The sequence below is a fragment of the Rana temporaria genome, chromosome 4 (assembly GCF_905171775.1).
Source record: "Rana temporaria chromosome 4, aRanTem1.1, whole genome shotgun sequence".
NCBI lineage: Eukaryota > Metazoa > Chordata > Amphibia > Anura > Ranidae > Rana > Rana temporaria.
This window is the reverse complement of record NC_053492.1, coordinates 209947719-209971090: the sequence shown is the minus strand read 5'-3', so window position 1 is coordinate 209971090 and position 23372 is coordinate 209947719. Positions and strand designations below refer to the sequence as shown.

Here is a 23372-nt window from a genome sequence, read left to right as displayed (position 1 = left end):
TATTTTTTTGTCTACGCTGGCGTAATTGGGAGGCTAATAGTTTACCCGCTCTGTTACCTTCTGAATAATATTTTAAATTAAGTTTCTTAAAGTACTTCTCATGGTCAGTTATCAGAATAGATTTGAGTTCCATTCTTAGAGTGGAAAGATGACGTTCCAAATTAATATCTAGAGGATTTTTTTTATGTAACTCTTCTTGACATGCAATCTCTTTTAGTAGTGAGTTTATTTTGATATTTCTATTTTTTTTCTCCCTGGCAGTTAATTGTATCAGGAGGCCCCTAACGTAGGCCTTGTGGGAACACCATAAAGTAGCATCGTTAACACTACTATTGTCATTCATAACAAAAAATTCTTCAATAGATTCCTTCATCACAGACTGATGTTTCCCCTGTGCAAGAATAAATGTATTATTCCTCCATAAGTAATTGTTGGGGCAGATTTGATTAGAATCAATTTCTATCGTAATAGGAGTGTGGTCTGACCAAGTTAGATTATGAATTTTTGCGTCCACTATTTTCGGTAGGAGATTTTTGTCTGTGATAAAGTAATCCAATCTAGAGTATGACTTGTGAACATTAGAAAAAAATGTAAAATCTTTCTCTGTAGTGTGTAAGCATCTCCATGGATCATACAAATCTTCTTTCAAGAAAATATCAGCTAAACCTTTCCTAGGAGTCTTTCCTTTTCTTGAAGTGTCCATATCTGGGTCTAGGGGTGCATTAAAGTCTCCACAAATAATAAGACAACCCTTCTGAATCTTCCTTGCCATCTTGATCACTTTCTGGATAAACTGATGGGGATTCTTATTTGGAGCATAAATGTTGACAATAGTATACGTTGAGTTATCTATAGAGGCTACTAAAATAATATATCTTCCATGGGCATCCGTCTTAAGGTCTAATTGCTGAAAGGAAACCGTATCCTTTACAGCCGTAATCACCCCTCTTTTCTTTTTCTTGTGGTTGGAAACAAAAATATGTGGAAATTTGTGATGTTGAAATTTAGGAGACTTATCCTTGGCGAAATGAGATTCTTGGATACAGAGGATGTCGCTGCCAAATTTGATGGCGTCGGCCCATAGAGCTCTCCTCTTGTATGGGCTATTGAGGCCCTTCACATTCATTGACAAGAGTTTAAGGGTCATTGCTGATAAGAGGATAATTGCTGAGATGCAAGATCATTTTTGTAGACAAGTTGCATGTTAAAATGTGGAAAAAGCAGAGTGCAGATGCAGTAATACTTTATTTCCAGTAGGTGGAGGTGTTGTATCAGGTAAAACAGCATGGTGCAGATACTATAGTGGAAGGCAAACAACAAAAACAAAACAAAAATCAGAAAAAATAGGAGGAGTTGTGGAACAACTCCTGTGTACAATAACATGTACTTTTAAGTAGGAGGTTATAGGGAATAACTCAAACAAGTTCCCTTAAACGTCCTCCCCTGAGCCATCAGGTAATTCCCAAATGAAATATTGAAGGCAAACGTTAGAAAACCGGTAGAACCAAATTAATGGTGGACTAAGTTCTCTTTTTTCTTCCAGTCTTGTGGTATTGGTCCAGGAGCGCTGACATCCATTTTATCAGTCTCTTGATTGGGGATCAAACCCCAGGAGCGAAGAAGTTTTAGACCCTGATCCAAACTTTTAATTGCGTAGGAGGATCCTTTGTAATCTATAAGCAATTTTGTGGGGAACCCCCATTTATAGATCATTCCATGGTTGCGGCATATTTTTGTGATTGAATTCATGTTCTTGCGAGCTAGAATTGTCGCTTGGGAGAGGTCTGAGAAAAGGATTATCCCAGCGTAAGGGTCAGGTAGTGGTGAATGGCGTCTAGCGTATTGCATGAGCTGATCCTTTACCTCAAAAAAATGAAATCTAGCAATGACGTCTCGCGGTAACTTTTCAGCTATATGCTGTGGTTTAGGGAGCCTGTGAGCTCTATCAATCTCTAATTCTTGTTTTGAGACTGAAGGAATTAGGTCTGAAATCATGCTTTTAATAAAGCCTTTCAGCTCTGATGGTTTCACTGTTTCTGGTATTCCTCTGAATTTTATATTATTTCTTCTGCTCTGGTCCTCGATATTTCCGACCTTAATTCTAAGCTGTCTGACTTCTTCCTCCAGGTCAAAGTGAGAATCTATTAACTCGTTGTGCGCTGAGGTAAAATCGCACATCTTATTCTCAACATAGTCCACTCTGTCCCCCAGCGTGTCAATTTCTAGTTTGGACTTGTGCATATAGCTCAGCATGTCATGCTGTAAGGCACCCCTGAGGGACATAATCATTTCTTTTATAGTCGTGTCCAGTATGGGTTGACCTGCTGTCTGTATAGCATTAAGTTTGTCATCATAAGGATTACATTCTGGAATATAGGCAGTGTCAGGGTTAATGATGGAAAAGCTACCTTCTTTATCAGAAATCCTTCTCCTCTGCCTCACAGGGCTCAGAATGTCCTCCTGGTGCTCTGTGCTGCATTCAGCCTGTGAAGCACTATGTTTCTCCACAGCTATGTCAGAGCTGGCAGTATTGCTTTCATGAGGAGAGGGGCCGGCGCCATCTTGGATTCTCTGAGGTGCAGCAGGGCTACAGAACTCACTCAGCTTACGTAGCCCCTCTCTCGTTTTTCTTTTGGCCGCCATCCCTCTTTTGTTCCCGCTGTCCTCCGGAACAAAACGGTGTCACTCGGGGCTTAAAAGTCGCTATATAAGTAGCTCAGGGAAGTCTGTTATAGCAGAGCTCCCTCACACTGCGTCCATACACTCCTGTGGCTGGACACGCCCCCGTGTTTATGCCGTTTTAACTGTAAGTGTATATACCATTTAATAAACTACTTTTATCAAATATACTGCACTATGGAGCCCCCCTTTCTCTTCTGTTATGTTCTTTGAGCATGTAAACCCAGGAAGCCTGACCTTTGTTGGATTGAACAAGAAATTGATCTGCCAGTGATCGATAGACCAGTGGTATTCATCAGAGAGGCTCACTTATGATCCAGATAAGGTGAGAGGCTCAGGGAAACGTGGGCACTTGCACCAGATGAAGGCACTTGCACTCTGAATTTAATGTTGGATTCTATATTCACACTTGGATTGTATGCACATTATTTTGGACTGCTCAGAAAATTTCACTTTGCACATTAGGCTATTGGCACAGTTGTTGTTTTACACATTGTTGTGTCTGAATTAGTTGGAATCACCATTTGCACATTTATGTTGTATTATTTCTTATTTGCACCATTTATATTTATTTACATTTTTGCACATTTGCTTAATTACGCAATTCTCTGCACAGTAATTAATTGGGCCCAGATTTTTAAATATGTGTTGCACTTTATTATATTTGTGTTTTATTTGTATTTGCCTATTTGCACATTTGCAGGAAAATTGGGCACAAGTTTAATTGGATACAGAATTTATTGTATTGCATGTATTGCTGATTTGCACAGGATCATTTGGCATGTTATAATTTATATATAATTTACTATATTGTTTGATTTAGTAAGTGCCACCTTTACTCCCTTTACACATATAAACTACATACTGCATAGCTACCATAGATATTTCTGCCATCCAGTTCAAAAATTTATATGACTCTGTCAAGCAGTACAGTTTCTTACCAAGCCTCTAAACGGATGATAAAAGGAGGAGCAGCAGACTAATAATTTCTCTTTTGCACTGCTCTCTCCTTAGCTCACTGTGCTGGTTCTCTGTACAGGGACTGCAGGAAGCTGATATTAAGTAAAATTCAGGTACTTAAAGCGGATGTGCCACGGGAAAATAATATTAAAAGCCAGCAGCTACAAATACTGCAGCTGCTGACTTTTAATATTAGGACACTTACCTGTCCTGGAGTCCAGCGCCGATCGCAGCAGAGCACGAGCGATCGCTCGTCTCTCTGCTGCTCCCCCCGCCATCCACGCTCAGGGAACCAGGAAGTGAAGCGCTGCGGCTTCACTGCCCGGTTCCCTACGGCGCATGCGCGAGTCGCGCCGCGCCAGCCGGTTGGCTCCCGCTGTGTGCTGGGAGCCGAGTGTTCCCAGCACACAACGGGCGACAGACGGGATGTGACGGAATGCCCGTCTTTTGCCCGTAGCGTGTGGCCGGAAGTGAGTGCAAATACCTGTCTTTAGACAGGTATCTGCACCCCCCTCCCCCTGAAAGGTGTCAAATGTGACACCGGAGGGGGCGAGGGTTCCGATCAGCGGGACTCCACTTTAGGGTGGAGAACCGCTTTAAGCTGCTTCCATATACAAGGGGCATAGACAGAGTTACAACACAACAATTTAAAAATATTAAATTGTTGGGACTACATACAATACAATGGCACTTGCACTGAGGTGTCCATCAGGCAATCATAAAAAAGGATTTTGAAATAATATTTAAAATTACAAATATATGGTTCCTCATACTGGATTAAAACAACTATGAATAATATGTATGTACAAAAAATTGTGAGTAAGATTATAAGATAGTGAGCACATATGCAATAAACACTTTTAACAAAAGTTTTTACTAAACCCAAGGTAATCTGAAAGCTGAAAGATACTCAGTTTTAGGATTTTGGAATTGCACACTCGATCTATACAACAAGGTTCAGTGAAAGAACTGTGGGTATCTCACCCATATTCTTGTTGTCCAAAACGATAGGGCTAGGGATGAGCTTTATTTTTGAGTCGGATATTAGCTGTTCGCCCGTTCGGCGAACAGCGGACAATTTGGGGTGTTTGCGGCAAATTCGAAAAAAGCCGCGAAACACCCTTTAAAAGTCTATGGGAGAAATCAAAAGTGTTAATTTTAAAAGTTAATATGCAAGTTATTGTCATAAAAAGTGTTTGGGGACCTGGGTCCTACCTCAGGGGATATGTATCAATGCAAAAAATGTTTTAAAAATTTCTGTTTTTTCGGGAGCAGTGATTTTAATAATGCTTAAAGTGAAACAATAAAAGTGAAATATTCCTTAAAATTTCGTACCTGGGGGCTGTCTATAGTATGTAAAGTAGCACATGTTTCCCGTGTTTAGAACTGTCCCTGCACAAAATGTCATTTTTAAAGGAAAAAAGTAATTTAACTACTCTCGGCTATTCATGAATTAGCGGGTCCTGGCAATACAGATCAAAGTCAAAGTCATTGAAAAAAATGTCAACAAAAAAAAGCATGGGGGTCTCCCCCAAATTCCATATCAGGCCCCGCACCATTTAAAAAAAAATGGCGTGGGGTTCCCCCCAAAAATCCATACCAGACCCTTATCCGAACATGCAACCTGCCCCCCTCCTGAACCATACCAGGCCACATGCCCTCAACATGGGGAGAATGTGCACATGTTGATGGGGACAAGGGCCTCATCCTGGTGGTTGTGGGGGTCTGTGGGTGGGGGGCTTATCGGAATCTGGAAGCCCCCTTTAACAAAGGGGACCCCCATATCCCGCTCCCCCTATGTAAATTGCTAAGGGGAAAGCCGGGGGTTACCCAATGACTTGGACGGGTGACCCTGCCCCTTCTTACGTGTCACGGGGGTTACATTCCTCACTGGAGTGGAGACTGGAGCATCGCTGGAGAATAGATCATCATTGGACATGGAGATACGGGATTACATCGCTGGACAGACATCGAGAGACTGGATTACATCGCTGGGTTATTTTTAATTTTAATTTTTAATAAAGGACTTGTCTTAAACCGTCTTACATTTTCACCGGTACAATGTACCCCTTACCAATTCACATAGGGGGTCCCCTTTGTTAAAGGTGGCTTCCAGATTCCGATAAGCCCTCCGCCCCCAGACCCCCACAACCACCGGGCAAGGGTTGTGGGCATGAGGCCCTTGTCCCCATCAACATGGGGACATTCAATCTTAACCCCTTCTCTATTAGCCTTAATACTTATTTTTCTGTAACTCCAAAGAAAATGTAATATGCCAGAAAAAAAACAAAATGGATTGGGTTTGGTTTCGAATTCAGTTTTTACTTTTAGGTATTATCTCTTTTTATTGTAGATAGTCCATTCTGTATGTTTTCATGCATATTTACCATTCAAGAGTGCACGATTGTTTTCACTTTTGCTTAATGCTGAATGTGCAAGTCTAAAATAAAATTATTTATTTAGCATCTTAATAACAGTATGAAAAATGTTGGTGTTTGTGAGTGTTATGTGTGCTGGTTTAATATAGTGTTCCTTTTTGTAGCTCACAGACATTTCATTTTAATGCATTTCCTTCTAGCTCTGTCTTTGTTAATACCAAAAGGTCCAATGTTCTTTAACGTTGTATAATAAGCCTCGGCTGATATCTTTAAAGCTTTTATGAATGCTTACAAGAATCCCCTTAAGGCAGTATATTGTACAAAATAATTTAAAAGCAAGTCTTGCACTACTTCAAATAAAACAGGCCTTCCCTTGCTACACTTTTCTGCCAAGAACAATTTTAGAGGCACTGAAGAACATTTCAGCTTTTATGAACAATGTCAATGTGTGTCCCAAAATGTTGAAAACTTAGTTCCTGGTGTTAATGATCATCAGCTGCAGTAATTGATGTTGTCTGTTAGTGAATAACCAGTATAAACATACAGGGGAATCATAAACCAGAAGTACAGTTAAACCTTGGATTGCAAGCATAATTCATTCCGGAAACATGCTTGTAATCCAAAGCACTTGTATATCAAAGTGAATTTCCCCATAAGAAAAAATGAAAACTCAGATGATTCATTCCACAGCCATTTATTTATAAGTGCTTCAGTCTATAGTCCATATAAAAAGATAATAGCAATGTTACCAGGTTGTGTAACCATAAAATGTTCATTCACAAATGACAACTTCCACATAGGGATTAGAAGCAACAGGAGCTACAGAGTATAAAACAGAAGAGAGGTGCCTCCAAGTGTAGCAATATGGTTACATTTAACCACTTAAAGCGGAGGTTCACCCGCACATGACACTTTTTCCCCTTAGATGGATGCTCGTTTTGTCTAGGGGAATCGGCTAGTTGTTTTAAAATATGATCCGTACTTACCGTTTACGTGATGCATCTTCTCCGCCGCTTCTGGGTGTGGGCTGCGGGACTGGGCGTTCCTAGTTTGATTGACAGTCTTCCGAGAGGCTTCCGACGGTCGCATCCATCGCGTCACGATTTTCCGAAAGAAGCCGAACGTCGGTGCGCAGGCGCAGTATAGAGCCGCACCGACGTTCGGCTTCTTTCGGCTACTAGTGACGCGATGGATTACGACCGTCGGAAGCCTCTCGGAAGACTGTCAATCAAGAAGGAACGCCCGCTCCCGAAGACCCATACCCGGAAGCGACAGAGAAGATGCATCTCGAAAACGGTAAGTACGGCTCATATTTTAAAACAACTAGCTGATTCCCCTAGACAAAACGAGCATCCATCTATGGGGAAAAGAGAAAAAAAAACATAATTGGGTGAACTCCCGCTTTAAGACCCGGACCAATATGCAGGTTAAGGATCTTGCCCCTTTTTGCGATTCAGCACTGCGTCGCTTTAACTGATAATTGCGCGGTCGTGCGATGTGACTCCCAAACAAAATTGGCGTCCTTTTTTTCCCACAAATAGAGCTTTCTTTTGGTGGTATTTGATCACCTAAATATCCCCAAAAAAGATATAAAAACACTTTTTTTTCCCTCATTTTAGGTTGATACGTATTCTTCTACCTATTTTTGGTAAAAAAAAATTCAATAAGCGTTTAACAATTGATTTACGCAAAATGTATAGCGTTTACAAAATAGGGGATAGTTTTATGGCATTTTTATTAATAATTTGTTTTTACTACTAATGGCAGCGATCAGTGATTTTTTTCGTGACTGCGACATTATGGTGGACACATCAGACAATTTTGACCCATTTTTGGGACCATTGTCATTTTTACAGCAAAAAGTGCTATAACAATGCATTGATTACTATGAAAATGACAATTGCAGTTTAGGAGCTAACCACTAGGGGGCGCCGTAGGGGTTAAGTGTGACCTCATATGTGTTTCTAACTGTAGGTGGGCGGAGCTGGACGTGTGACGTCATTGATCGTCTTTCCCTATATCAGGGAACAGACGATCAATGACACTGCCACTGTGAAGAACGGGGAAGGTATGTTTACACACATCAATCCCCGTTCTTCAGCTCCTGGGACTGATCGCGGGTCTCGCGGCCGATGTCACGGAGCTTCGGACCAGGTCGCGTGCGCTCGCAGCCCACGGCTGGGCTCTTAAAGGCGACGTACATGTACGTGTCTGTGCCCAGCTGTGCCATTCTACCGATGTATATGGGCGTCAGGCGGTCCTTAAGGCCGCGTACACACGGTCGGTCCAAACCGATGAAAACGGACTGAAGTTCAGTTTCTGTCCAAACCGCCCGTGTGTACGCCCCATCGGTCTGTTGTCCTTCGGACCAAAAAAAGAGAACTTGCTTTAAAATCGAACCGATGGACGGCTGACCGATAGGTCAAAACCAATGGTTAGTACGCAAAAGCATCAGTTTAAAACCCGCGCATGCTCAGAATCAAGTCGACGCATGCTTGGAAGCATTGAACTTCGTTATTTTCAGCACGTCGTGTGTTATACTTCAACGCGTTCTGACCTGATCGGTTTTGAAAATGATGGTGTGTATGCACATCAGATCATAAGTCTGCTTTCTCCGTCGGATCATTCATATCGGATGGACTAATCGCGTGTACGCGGCCTAAGTGGTTAATGAGGGTACTACATTTAGCAACTCGCATGGTTGATGATTAAAAGAAGCACATCTAAGTATGCAGGCATCTGGGGTAAAGCTGTCCACATAGATCATCCTCTGCACCATCGGCTCTCACCGCTGTCAGTCTGCAATCGTGACCAGGAAGACTACCATGCAGTAGAGCGATCTAAAAGTGAAGCATGAAGTGGTCGTGGAAGGGATGACATCAATGGCGGTGAAGAGGATGGCCTATGTGGACAGCTTTAACCCAGAAGCCTGCACACTTAGATTTTTCTGTTTTAATCATCAACCATGTGAGTTGCTAAATGTCATACCTTCATTAAATGTAACCATATTGATACACTTAGGCACCTCTCTCCTCTTTTATACTCAGTTATGATGTGACACTACTTGTATATCAAGACATCACTTGTTTATCAAGTCAAAGTTTATAAAAAAAAATTGCTTGTCGTGCAAAATACTCTCAAACCAAGTTACTCCCAATTCAAGGTTTTACTGTATAAATAACATGTCAAACGTTTTACCTGTCAAAAGATTTGTAATTTTGGATAGCTGATTTTGCAATTTATGTACCTCTTCCACATTGCACAGTCAGACATATGGCACCAATATTTTATAATTCAGCAATTTAGCTTCTTATCTAAGCTTTGGAGCTCCTTATGTCACTTTTCCACCTCCAGGCTGATCACGTAACAGTGAATCACCAACATACCTGTGCCCAATTAGCAGGGAGCTGAACTAAAAAGAACTGTGATTATCAGAGTTTCCGTGTATCACAAGAACAACTGGCCAAAATAAAAACTACTTGGAAGGTAATGCGACAAATGTATGTATATGTACAACATACTTCAATTGTGTATTTAGCGCCTTGCCTGGCTTTCTATTTGAAGTATTTATTAATACATATATCTATCTATCTAGATATATTTATATAGATATATATATACTATATTTTTCAATATTATTATTTTTTATGTAATGTTTTCATGGTGTTTATTTTTGCATTATTCTGATTTTTATGTAGAACAGAACAAATAACATGATCTATAAAGAAAATAGCTGTCAAAATAAAAGTCAGAGCAGGATTTATTTACTTATTTTCAGCAGGAAAACGGCTAAAATTTGTCTTGCATACACACAGTCACTCAAATCTTGGCTGAAATTCCGAACGTCAAGAACGCGGTGACGTACAACAAGCCCAGATCAATGAAGTTCAATAGGCAGTTCAGATCCTGCTCTCAATCTTTTCTTGGCAGGAAAACTGACAGAAAAAGTGTGATGGAGCATACACACGGTCGGTTTTCCTGACAAAAACCTCACATCGCACTTTTCCTGTCAGGAAAACTGATCGTGTGTACGAGGCATTAGTCTTCTGTCTGTGCTATTGCTCTCAATGATGTATATCATGAGACAGCGCAAGGTCATTATCAAACTGTTTTTTATTTGCTTTTTGCGATAAGAGAATTGGGGCTGGTGTATTTGTGTTATCCTCTACTATACGCATGTTCAATAATGTTAGAGGCAAACTAAGTAATAATAATAGTAATACAGTTGGAAAAAATATGAAAACGGTACATTTTCTATATTGGTTTCATACCTTGCTTTCCATTATAGTTACCACATCAGGGAGCCCACCAATTACTTTCCCACGGTCTGCAGATTAAAAACAAACATACTGATTATTACCACAGATCTACTGTTTTAGAGTGCCTACTACTTAAGGAAAACAACATGTGAAATCATTTTACTTCAAAGCATATAAGGTGTAGTGCAAATATTGCATATGGTCTCAGATTTAAGCATTTTGAGCTCCCTAAAGCCCCTTTCACACAGGGTAGACTCCGTTAAGATCAGCAGGGGATCAGCTCACAGAAACACTGTTCCATTTATGCGTAGTGGACAGGGACAGAGGCTTTCCTTTATGGATGGCTGGGTGTAAACGGATTTTACTGTCCATTTACACCGAACTACCTCAGATCCAATCTGCCTACACAGAGGAGGACAGGTCCTCGTCTGTTTGTTTTTAGCAGACCGTCTCAGATTGGAGGTAGGCGGGTGTAAATGGACACAAGTCTGTTTACACTCACCGGTCCATAGGACAGGTGAACCTGATCAGAATAGTCATGTGAAAGATGGCCATAGAAGGCTTTCTGTGCATAAAAAAATAAACATTACTCCTAATTAGTACTGATGGCTTCACACACAATTTTAACAATGGTAAAGTGGATCTGTCCAGTAATTTCAAAATGTGCCAGTTCTAATTATTTCAGTTACTAAAGAGAGAAGTTAATTTTAACCCTAATATTTAAACATTTGACATCCACATTTATTTACAAAAGCTGTGGATGTTTTTTCTTGAATTTTGGTCTCTTTTCAAATTTTTAAAACATCATTCATGGTTTCATTAGCTACCATGCATGTTTTATGAACTTTGGGAGTTGTTAATATAAGGGTGAAATTGCACAATGCAGCTTTTGCTAATTGGGGCTTTGAGCTCATTATTACAATAATTTGCAATATACATTTAAAGAGTATTAATATACACTAATACAGGGTTACTGAACTGCACTCGTTTGCACTAATATTAATGAATAAACAAAGATAATTGCCTATAAAGCCTTTGTAGACTATTGCTAAAATACATTTTGTTCTTTGTGGGAAGGAAAGTATGTGTATGTATAGAAATAAGAAATGAAACAATGTAGATAAAGTAAAATACTGCAATTTTTATACTGCAGTTTTTTAGCATGATGGATAATAATAGTAGTTACAAAAGGTAAATATTTCATTATAATAAACATAATATGGACCATGACAGTTTTTCAGTGTGGACATACTGTATGTATAGTATTAAACATAACATGGGATATGATAGTCCATTATTTATATATAATATGCACTCACTCTTCTCAGCAAAGGCTGCAGCCCTGTAGGGTAAAAAAGAAAAGAAAAGTAATTGTTTAACATAATATTTAATAAATCATATCCTGCACACAAAATAATGAATTTCAAACGTACTTAAGTCTCTGGAATTCAGCATAGGCTTCATCAAAAGCTGGAATTAAAAAGCAGATGTGTCATTTCGTTACCATGACAACAACAAGTATAGAAGCAGTAACAGAAGTTGTGGTTCTATTTCAAAAGACAGCGGAATGAAAAAAAAGGGCAACATGATTTTTTTTAGCTTTTCACATACAGTACCAGTGCTAATCTAGAAAAATCCTATAAAAATGTCACGGATATGTAAGATATTACCTTGCCCTGATAAATCAACTGTTCTCTTAAAGGATGTTTTAGCTTCAAATATTTCAAATGTATATTTCCCTTTGTCCTTCTCAGTAGGTTCACAGATCTGCAGCCAGGCATATTCATCGGTGCCTCCAATTCTCATCTTCTCACTTGAAGAAATCTTTGACTCCCTGTGGATGAGAAATCGCACACAAATAAGGTGTATTTACACATATGTAAAGGACATAAGTATACTAGCCAGCTGTGTGCAATTTCCAGAATAGTGGCAGATATTATGTTATTTTATATATGTCTCTGTTTTTCAATATGTATTCATTAAAAAGGTAAATTTCTTAAAACTCCTATATGTATAATATGATGTCCACACTAAACTATTATTTATATGGTAGAAAGAAGTTGGCCTTTTTTTAAGCACACAACAGCTACTTTTTCATGGACTTTTTGCTCCAATCTATTGTTCCAGCCCTGTCATATAAAAGAAACCTGCCCATATGTGCACAAAAGGCCATACTACATAATCTAGTGAAGTGGTAATTTTATACCCTGAAACCCTGAAACCTCCAGTACGGCCAACCCCCAAGTACATAGTAACAGTACATTTATTATTGACTGCACATAGTTCAGACCACAGCAACAGGCTAGGGTAAAAAGATAATGACAGCTCATTTAAAAATGGTCAGCAAAATGCAGCATACCTAACCAATAGGGATGAGCCGAACACCCCCCAGTTCGGTTTGCAGCAGAACATGCGAACAGGCAAAAAATGTGTTCAAACACGCGAACACCGTTAAAGTCTATGGGACAGGAATGTGAAAAATCAAAATGTAAAGGTTAATATGCAAGTTATTTTCATAAAAAGTGTTTTGAGACCTGGGTCCTGCCCCAGGGGACATGTATCAATGCAAAGAAAAAGTTTTAAAAACAGCCGTTTTTTTCGGGAGCAGGGATTTTAATAATGCTTAAAGTGAAACAAAAAAAGTAAAATATACCTTTACATTTCATACCTGGGGGGTGTCTATACTATGCCTGTAAAGTGGCGCACTTTCCCCGTGTTTAGAACAGTCCCTGCACAAAATGAAATTTCTAAAGGAAAAAGGTAATTTAAAACTACTCGCAGCAATAATGAATTGTCGGGGCCCAGCAATACAGATAAAAGTCATAGAAAAAAACGCATGGGTCCTTGCGGTCTGGTATGGAATTTGGGGGAACCCCCAGCAATTAAAAAAAAAATGTTGGTTCAGGGTTCCCATTAATATTCATACCAGACCCAAAAGACCTGGTAATGGACTGGGGGGACAGACGGACACATGCCAATTTTTTGCAATTACTTTTATCTGTATTGCCGGGACCCGACAATTCATTATAGCCGCGAATAGTTTTAAATTACTTTTTTTCCTTTAGAAATGTCATTTTGTGCTGGGACTGTTCTAAACATGGAAAACATGTGCTACTTTACAGGCATACTATTGACACCCCCCGGGTATGAAATTTAAAGGAATATTTCATGTTTGTTATTTCACTTTAAGCATTATTAAATTCACTGCTCCTGAAAAAATTGCCATTTTTAAAACTTGTTTTACTTTGATACATGTCCCTTGGGGCAGGACCCAGGTCCCCAAACACTTTTTATGACAATAACTTGCATATTAACCTTTAAAATTAGCACTTTAGATTTCTTCCGAAAACTTTTAAAGGGTGTTCCGCGGCTTTCGAATTCGCCGCGAACACCCCAAATTGTTCACTATTCCGCAAACAGGCGAACATCGGGCTCATCCCTACTAGCCAAGAACCGGATGCTATAGGGCAGGGGTGTCAAACTGGCAGCCCTCCAGAGTAAATTAATCTATATCTGAACAAGGTAATGACTTATGTGATGCTGGATAAGCTCTGTAAACTTTCCAGGCTTAAACTCCAGACATAATGTACATATACAGCGAGTTTAAACATGTCAGTGATTATACAGTTTGTGCTCAAATTGCTTTAAAACCTTGGATGAGTGGTGACTCCAAAATTGACTTGCTAGAAATTACTGATGTCCAACCAGTGCTGAAATATCAGCACCATATACTTGAGATACCCTTTTAAATTTGAGAAGGAGAATAAATAAGGATTGACTGTTCTAGAAAAATAATAATTTAGCAGGAAGGGCTCTCAAAGACAGCAGTCTAAATGTAGGCCTGCTCTTAGTGTATTTTACTAGAGAGAGAGAAGAAACTTTCTGCAAAATGGTTTATTGGCAGACCACAATCGTGGGTCCAGTTATGTACCAATAACTCTCTTTTTGCAGAAGTAAAGCTGCCTTTTAAAGTAACAATGGAAAACGTAAACAATAACTATCTAAGGAATGTCATTTTCACGCATCACTGAGATACATTTCAGCAACATTATAGTTAATCTGCAAAAAGGGAACATTTTTGCTTGAAAACAAAGAGTCACCCCTGCAGTCATTTCCTTTCTAATTGGCACTGCTGTGTACAGCGTTTAGCATTGCAATAATGGCAGACTTTGAAAGAAATAATCTGAACCCATCATTAGCCTAGAAGATGAGAAACTACAGACTCTTGTAAATTAATGAACATTGCTCAAGTTAGGCACTCTTAGATAACTGAGGCATGCTTTGGAAATGAAGGTCTACGTTGCTCTGTAAACAGATGCTTAATTTAATTTTCTTATGTTTCCTACATAAGCTAAACACAAATGTACCTAACGAAAAAAGTTAGAATGTGAGCATTAATAGGTTAACATAAAACTTAGCAAATCACTGCTAACACAATCTAAAACAGACTTGCAATCAAAATAACGACAACCTGCCAAACCTAATTAATAGTATATCATTGGGGTAGACTGCAAAAAGAGTGTTGTAAAACAATATAAAATTATACTTAGTTCATCCCAGACTTCTAAGGGAAACAAAGATGGCATGCCAATGCATACTTCCCAATTTTTTGGTATGGGAATGAGGCACACATACTAGAAAAAATATGTAGACACCCCCTGCCATGCCCCCTTAAATGAGAATTATGCAAAAACGTGATCATTTAAACCCACAAGTGCCTTTTTTTTACCATTACCATTCATTTATACTGGCTTTTGAAATTTCCAAATGCAACAGTTTAGAAATTGGATGAAAGGTTTAGCACTGGGAAACACTTTTTGAAAGATAAAAAGTGCATTGTATGTACAACTATACAGGTCAGACCAAAATGAGGCACAAATTAATAGGAAAGAGGGACTTTGTTCCAAATCAGGGACAGTTGGGAGCTATGCCAACGTCTTTCAAGAGCATTAAAGAAGATTCCTTCACTGAATATTTAGTGAATGTCCCAATCCCTGGTTCATAAATATAGGGTTAAATCAACAATTGGCTCTTGAAGAAGCCTGCTTCTGTGGAATTTTATAATATTGATTCTGAGTTTTCAGTAACACAATCATAAGGGGTTTTATGATAGAACTGTGTATGCTTTTTTTTATATATACATAGCTTAAAGTTAATAATACATGCTTATTTCTTAATGCAATCCTTACGTTTGCACTGTTATTTGCATAACGTTGCTATATTGGTTGCAAATTTACAACAATTCGATTCTGAAGTCCAGTGTAGATACACTTTTTAAATTAAATTTACGCATAGCAAAAGTAATTTGATAGGTTAGAAATAGTTCCCAAGTGTTGTACATGCATCTTTTACATATTAAATATCATTGTATACAATTACAGTTAATTCCCACTACAATTTAGAAGGTCTGTTATTTACTTCATAAAATATGTGCTCTAATTATTTAATATGAAGCTGACTTTTTCCATCACAGTCAAGTTAAATCCTGAAAGTGTCTATAATTTCATTTGGAATATGTATGTGTCCTTAGGCTTGTCATCACTAATTTAGAGAAGTGGCTCTAAATGTTCTTGTTTTCCCCCCTGACCACAGATATCAATATCGCCAACAGTGCTTGTGTTTTCCCTGAGCAAAACATGAAAGCACACGGAAAGAGAAGATAATTCATCATATGAGTAAATAAGCTACTGTCTAAAAGCAAGAAATACATTTTTTTTTAATGTAGAGGAAAGAAAGCTGAAGTTCAGATTTTGTGACCCTTCGGGGCATACTACTGGGTTTAGTCAGGTCCAAATACTGACATTCCAGACTACACTTGCATAGCCACCTGCTTTAGCAATATGGTATTGACAAGAATTATTAAAATATAGTGATTGTATTTTAGTCATTCAAGCAATCTAAACAACAGCTGAATGGACTTTGGATGAGGTATAGGTTTACCACTATCAAGGTAAATCCTGTGGAATTCAAATTGATGGTCCTTAAAAAAGTATGTGTCGGTTCACCCTGCATATTTGTTTTACCAAAATGCACTGCATGACATTTGAACTATGACTAGCAGGCTTAAAATATCAAATATGGGGAATTATGGTTAAGCCAACTCCCCTACTACTGTTTAAAAAAGAAGGGCACATAAGAGCCATTATGTCAGTGCAATATTGTATTTTATTTCTTGCATTAAAGTCCAAGCCTGTGCTTTTTGCCCTTGCTATCTAAAATTGTTGGCTAATTTTACATTGCTATGTCACGTGTAGTCTATTCAGAGCTTTTTTTCTCAGAAAATAGATACAGGAACTCAACCACGACCCCGTTTAGGTTTCACAAACAGTAGAAGGGTCTTAAAGGGGCATTAAATACTAGGATTGCATTACATACAGAGTGCAGAGTTCAGGGGGGTTACACACAGAGTGCGGAGCTGTCACTTGTAAACACAGAAACCAGACTTCTGTGTTTATAAGTGACTGTGGGGAGCAGGCACCAAAGGGTCTGAGCCAGAGATGGTGGAACTGAGTTCCCCCAAGTTCCCCCTGAAAAAAAGCCCCGAGTCTATTAATTCTTGTAATAAAATACCTATCTTCTCTTTCTCTATTACAGCTATTAGTGTTTGTAAACCCTAATAATGAACTTCTCCTATTTGCTCCCTTTTTGGTCTGTCTAATATACCAGTGGCATTTTATTATATCTGTTTGATAAGTGCAAAAAACTGTTGGTTAGAAATTCAGAGTTCTATGTCCTTTGCACACTTCTTGTGTTATCTCAAACATCTGTCCTTGTTCTTATTATGGACTACAAAATGTCTGTTATTTTGTTGAGATCTGAAAGTGAGTATGGTTGACTAGTATAGAAAAAAACACAGGGCAGGGCGGACAACACTCTGTTAATAACTGATGGCACTTCTGACAGAGAAACACGTTTTTTTTCTTTTAAGAAATAGGACAGCAGAAATATACAGCATGTATTTAAAATGTCCTACTGTGGGCACGTTTTACATCTCTGTATCATCTCTGTCTCTTAATTCCTAAAGAGGTAGTAAAATCCACTTGGTCACTTGTACCTACAGGTAAGCTCATATTAAAGCTGACCTGTGGATACAATTAATATCTTGTAAATATGTACTGTTTAAGAGCTATTCACAAGTTCTGCAGCTGGTGAGGTTGCCGCTGCATGTGCACTGTGCTCTGAATTGAGGGCACACTAAATGTGCCATCGACCCTGAGCGATGTGTTATGGTCATGACTCCTGTGAGCAGTGATGTTATTGTGCCGCAATTAAAACCGTCAGAGCCCGCAAACCCTGAAAAAGACCGGGTGAACGTGGAAGTCCTGGCAGCAGTCAAAGTGCACCACTGGAGGGATCTGTTTTACAGGTAAGTCTGTCATAATAATATAGTATGCAGTGCATACTAGCACATAATGACATTAACTTGCAGCAGGGTCAGTATTTTTTTTTTGTTGTTGAAGACTTCACTACCTCTTTAGGCTGGGTTCACACTACTACACTACTTTCATCCTACTTTGCTCTGTGTTCAATGTTTCCCTATGAGAGCGCCTTGTAGCGTCCTACACAAGTCGGTCCGACTTTGAAAATGCTCCCTGTACTACTTTTGGTCCTACATTGATCCTACTTCAGGCCCATTGAATATCATTGAAGTCGGACCAAAGTAGTATCCTGTTTATGAAAGTAGGATGGATGTAGGACCAATGTAGGATAAATGTAGCAGAGCAAAGTAGGATGAAAGTAGTGTAGTAGTGTGAACCCAGCCTAAAAGCAGAGCTCCGCCGTTAAAAAAATATTAAAAGCCACCAGCTACAAATACTGTAGCTGCTGACTTTTAATATATGGACACTTACCTGTCCTGGAGTCCAGCGATGTCTGCAGCAGAAGACGAGCAATTGCTTGTCTATCTGCTGCCCCCACCAGCATCCTCGGTGAGGGAATCAGAAAGTGAAGCGTTTCGGCTTCACTGCCCGATTCCCTACGGCGCATGCGCGAGTCGCGCAGTGCCGTCCTCACTGGTCCCCGCTGTGTTCTGGGAGCCGAGTGTTTCCCAGAACACAACGGGTGGGGGCGGGAAGTGGCGCACTACCCGCAGAATCCCTGCAGAGAGGACTCCTGGAAGTGGGTGCAAATACCTATCTTACAAAGGTATCTGCACCCCCTCCCCCTGAAAGGTGTCAAATGTGACACCGGAGGGGGGAAGGTTCCGATGAGCGGAAGTTCCACTTTAGGGTGGAGCTCCACTTTAACAAAAGCTTAACCTGCCTGGCGGTATTCCCGAGTCTGACTCGGGGTTAGATTTTCATGCTGCGAGCGGTAACCCCAAGTTAGACTCGGGCTTGCCTCGCTAGATCCACAGGCACTGTTTACTTACCTTGTCCCTGGATCCAGCGATGCCACCGCGCTATGTGAGCGAGCGGGACCTCGCTCGATTCACACAGCGTCCTCCTGTGCCGCCGATCTCCGTTCCGTGCGACGTTACGACGCACGGGGACGGAGAACGGCGCCAAATTCAAAAAAGTAAACAAACACATTACATACAGTATACTGTAATCTTATAGATTACAGTACTGTATGTAAAAAAAACACACCCCCCTTGTCCCTAGTGGTCTGCCCAGTGTCCTGCATGTTATTTTATATAATAAAAACGTTTCTTTCTCCCTGCAAACTGTAGATTGTCCATAGCAACCAAAAGTGTCCCTTTATGTCAAAAATAGTTTTAGATCAGCTAAAAAACAGCGATAATAAATTATAATCACTTGCAGAATTGTGCGATAGCGATTTGTGGGGAAATTCGTCATAAAAAAAAAAAATAATGACAGCGACAATTCTGCAACTGAGCAAATTTCAGTGATTTTGATTTGATTACATTATTGAATAATTTTTATTTTAATTATATTATTATTTGTTATAATTATTTATAATTATTTATTATATTATAATTTATAATTTTGTTTTTAAAAAAAATGGCATATTAGAATCTTGTTTGGTCAGATTTAAGTGAGTTATTTCTAAAAATTACAGGCCTACAGTATAAAACGCCAAATTTCCTTGCAAATAATGGTACCGCTTTCAGCATGTTTTTTCTGAAAGAATCATACCGCCAGGGAGGTTAATAGAAATTGGACAGTAGCAGGACAGTTTTTCTTCAGAGAAAACAGAGACAGCCTCAGCAAACCATTGGCTAAAGCGAGTGACTATCATTTGATAAAAAATAATGTGTTACTGCTAAAGCTACCTGGGAGTTTTTATTTTTTTTATAACTTAAATGAATAAGATTGAGGTGCAGTTGCTGTATGTAGGCAACGCTAATTGTACAAGAAAAATATATATTTCACAGCCAAATATGCAATGCCAGTGTATGAGGTCACTGAGACTGTGAAAACTGTACTTTTCCCTAACACCACATACAGTTTTTAGGAATCAGCCAAACATGTTTTTTGTATTTTCAACGTTGTCCTGAAAACAACATGAAAAGTTAGTGCCTTGCTTCCCATGCCTATTTTGAGAGTAGTTTTCCTATTATGCCTCGTACACACGACAGGGTTTTCATCGGAAAAAAAAAAACAATGTTTTTCCTGACGAAATTCCTCTAAAGCCTGCCTTGCATACACATGGTCACACAAAAGTCCAGTGAATTTTTGACTGTCAAGAATGCAGTGACGTAAAAGACTACGACGAGCCGCCAAAATGAAGTTCTATGCTTCCGATCATGCGTTAAGTTGTTTCCAAGCATGCACATTTTTTTTTCTCTTCGGAAAAGCATACAGACAAATGTTTTTTCCTAGCGGGAAACTGCGATGGAGCATACACACGGTCGAAATTCCCAGCCAAAAGCTCTCATCGCAGTTTTTCCGACGGGGAAATCCGGTCGTGTGTATGAGGCATAAGCTTTAGAAATGATCAAACTTTAGCTTTGATTTTCCAAATTTAAAACAGAACTCACAGAACCTTTGGTAAGTGAGCAGATTCACCCACCACTAGAAGGGACTCCCATTGTTGGTTAGATGGGAATGTAAGGAATCCCTAAGGGTGTGTCAGGGCTGGGCTCTCAGCCCATCCTTCTCTGTGCTCAGGTTTCTCAGCTGTCAGTTAATTGCCAGTACTCATCATTCCACACCTGTTGATCATCTCCTGTTTGTCAGTCAAGCCCACAGACAGCCCCTTCTGGCTATTTAAACTGCCTTGTTCATTTCATCAATTGCCTTTGCCTTGGTCAACATATCTAGAGAGTCTGCTGTGTTCCTAGTGAAGACTTGCCTGGCTGACATCCCTTCTGGTTCCTGATCCTGTCTGCTGCTTCTGACTATGCTGATATCTGGCTTCCTGATTTCCAGGCTTGTTCGGACTACCTGATTTGGCTACCGAACCCTGGCTATGTTTTGAGTAAAATTACCAGTGGTACAATTTTTCCCATTATATTAACTGAATTTTTACTGCTTTTTCTGTTTCCTTCTGTTTCATGATTCCTGACAGGCTGCCTACACTTTATGCAGGTTTCTTTCTTTCAAACATGGTTTGAAGGAAACAAAATCAATTGATTCCCCCATCACAGTCAGTGTGTTGTTGGGGAAATCCCTCTTGCTGTGCTATTGTATTCTAACAGTGGGAGGTTTCCCAGTTGTCAAAATACAATCATCATTGCTGCCAGATACAGCCAGTGTCAGCAATTATACAAAAAAAACTCAACAGTGCAATTGTATTAAAGTAGATCGATAGATCAACTTTAGCGTAACCAGCCTGTTTATAGATGAATCAAACATTTTCTGGTTCCTGCTGAACAGGCTGCATTTCGATCCATCTATGACCAGCTTAACTGTTGGGGGGGTCTACTGATAGCTTTCACACGTATGATGAATGATGATACAATAGATTTTGCCTGTCCATAGATTCAAGCTGAGTAATATTTTATTTCTTATATTTCTAAATGTCTAAAGATTTCAAGCTAGATAACAGCTGTTGATAGATAAAAGCTCCAAAGCCCTTGGACTTAGTTAAAACATTAAATGGCCAGATACTCTAACCTGGTCATAAATATGCGTGCCATTGTCTGTCAATAGTCATTTTTGCTTTGTAGGCATGAATACCATGTTTCAATCTTGTTTTATTAAATGTTGCTCCATTAACCTACTACTGATACTTATTAGGTATACAGAGCTACAGTTTAGTGAAAATCTGTTGAAATATAAATAATAAAAGTACAGTCTCTGACTTATTTTTAAAGACGCATGTCTTGGGGCTGTCATCCATATCTTACATCACTATTTAATCGGTCACTAACCAAGAACACGTTTATGTATATTTAAGATGTCAGGTTACTAGTTTATTCTATTTGAACTTTCATGTTTATTCAACTTAAAGGCTAAGTTCACCCTTTTTTTTTTTTTCTAAAATCCAGCTCCCCTATGTACCAATATACCAGTAATATGTCTCTGTGGCACAAAAATACAAGCTTCCTTTGGTTTTGAAGACCAGGCCTCACCTCCATCAATGGCTGTAGTTTGCAGATCACTTCAGAAACTTCCTGGTAGACAGAGAACAGACACACAGGATGGACCAGCCAGTATGAGCCAGAAAAGATTTTACCAGCTGTCCTCATTAGCACACCTTCACACATCAACAACATTTTCACAACACCCCCGGCATTCCTCCATGTATGAATTTGCCTGACTTCCCCAGCGTCCCTTCAGATGGGTTAAGGGTGCATGCTACATTCCCTGGGGCCACATGCAGCCCAGTGGTCATCAACCCTGCCCTTTAGGGGGTTTGCAAGATAACTGAAATACATCACAGGTGATATAATTTGCTGCTCAGTGATTGCATTATTCTAATCTGCATCTCCCCAAGGTAATACATAAAACCTGGCCTGTTAGTGGGCCCTGAGGACAGGGTTGGTGACCACTGGCCCATGGGACATCCCCAATGTAGTGCAAGTGCCTGCCTGCTTGGATACAAAGTAATTGGATGGATGGCGTCTCCTCCTATTATATAGTTTTGGTAAATCTAAAGGAGATTGTAAAGAGATTGTACAATCAGACTGTATATTGTATGGCCACATTTATACACCTAAAATAGAGTTTCACTTTCAGTGCCATTATTAATGGCACACCAAACACAAAAGAAAACACACATTTTGCCACATGAAAAAAACAGGTGACAAATACAGTAACAAATTTACAAAAATGTCCTATGGGCTACTTTACCAGGTGGATCGCAGCCCATTGAAATCTACTGGCTGCCCTATGTGTGTCACTGGAAAACGAGCCAAAAAACATGCGCTTCCACTACTCTAGGTGTGAATGAGGCCTGAAAGTGAAAGTGATGTGTTTACAGAAGAACAATGAGGCTCCATTCACATCTGTGTGTTTCCAAACGCATAGCAAACTGCACAAAAAATCTGCGCTTTGATATGCGTTTCATAAATGCTGCCCAAGTGTGGCAAACACACTTAAAACTGCACCACTAAAAATAGTTCTGCAGTAGTCTATTTTGGTGAATGGGCTGCCCTATGCGTGACAAGTGAAAACACTCCAGAACACACAAAACAAATGCATGCAGGAATGTGAGTTTTACCGTCCACTCCCTCCTATGTACTTGTATAAAAATGCAATACACTAGGCAATGTCTGTACAATTTCCTTTAGATTTACCAGAACTATGGAATAGAGGACTCATCTGATTCAATTTGTAGCAAATCAGGACCTTGTACTACATAGCTGATGGGAGATCTAAAGGAGATTGTACAATCAGATTGTATAGGAAGTGGGTAGAAGGTGGTAATGTGGAGGTGTGGTCCAGAGTGGTGAACACACCCTATTACACCCTCTTCTGTGATGCAACAAGGAAGTGATGGCTTATGGGAGATAACCTAACAGGAAGTGAATGCTGATACAAGGAATATGCAAATCCATTCAAAGATTCAAACAAAACTGACAAGATTCTAATCCTCCTGTGGAAGATGTAAGTGAGAGAAAAGCACATTGGGATGGCTGGGCCAGGAATGGCTTTGGAAAATACTTCTAGTTATTATGAAAAGAGAAATTCTACCATAAAACCCTCTAAAGAGGGTTCCATATGAGGTGTTCAAAATATCATGTGAA

General features: G+C 39.5%; 1 protein-coding gene across 2 annotated transcripts in view; it reads right to left on the bottom strand.

Annotated features, from left to right (window-relative positions):
- MYOM2 (myomesin 2) overlaps nucleotides 1–23372 on the bottom strand; it is a 218157-nt gene that overhangs the window by 5105 nt on the left and 189680 nt on the right. For both annotated transcript variants that reach the window (XM_040349806.1, XM_040349807.1), the window contains 4 exons: nucleotides 11947–12110; nucleotides 11710–11746; nucleotides 11596–11618; nucleotides 10289–10344 (listed from right to left, as the gene is read on the bottom strand). In XM_040349806.1, the coding sequence (XP_040205740.1) occupies nucleotides 10289–10344; nucleotides 11596–11618; nucleotides 11710–11746; nucleotides 11947–12110 (280 nt within the window). The remainder of the gene's footprint in view (nucleotides 1–10288; nucleotides 10345–11595; nucleotides 11619–11709; nucleotides 11747–11946; nucleotides 12111–23372) is intronic.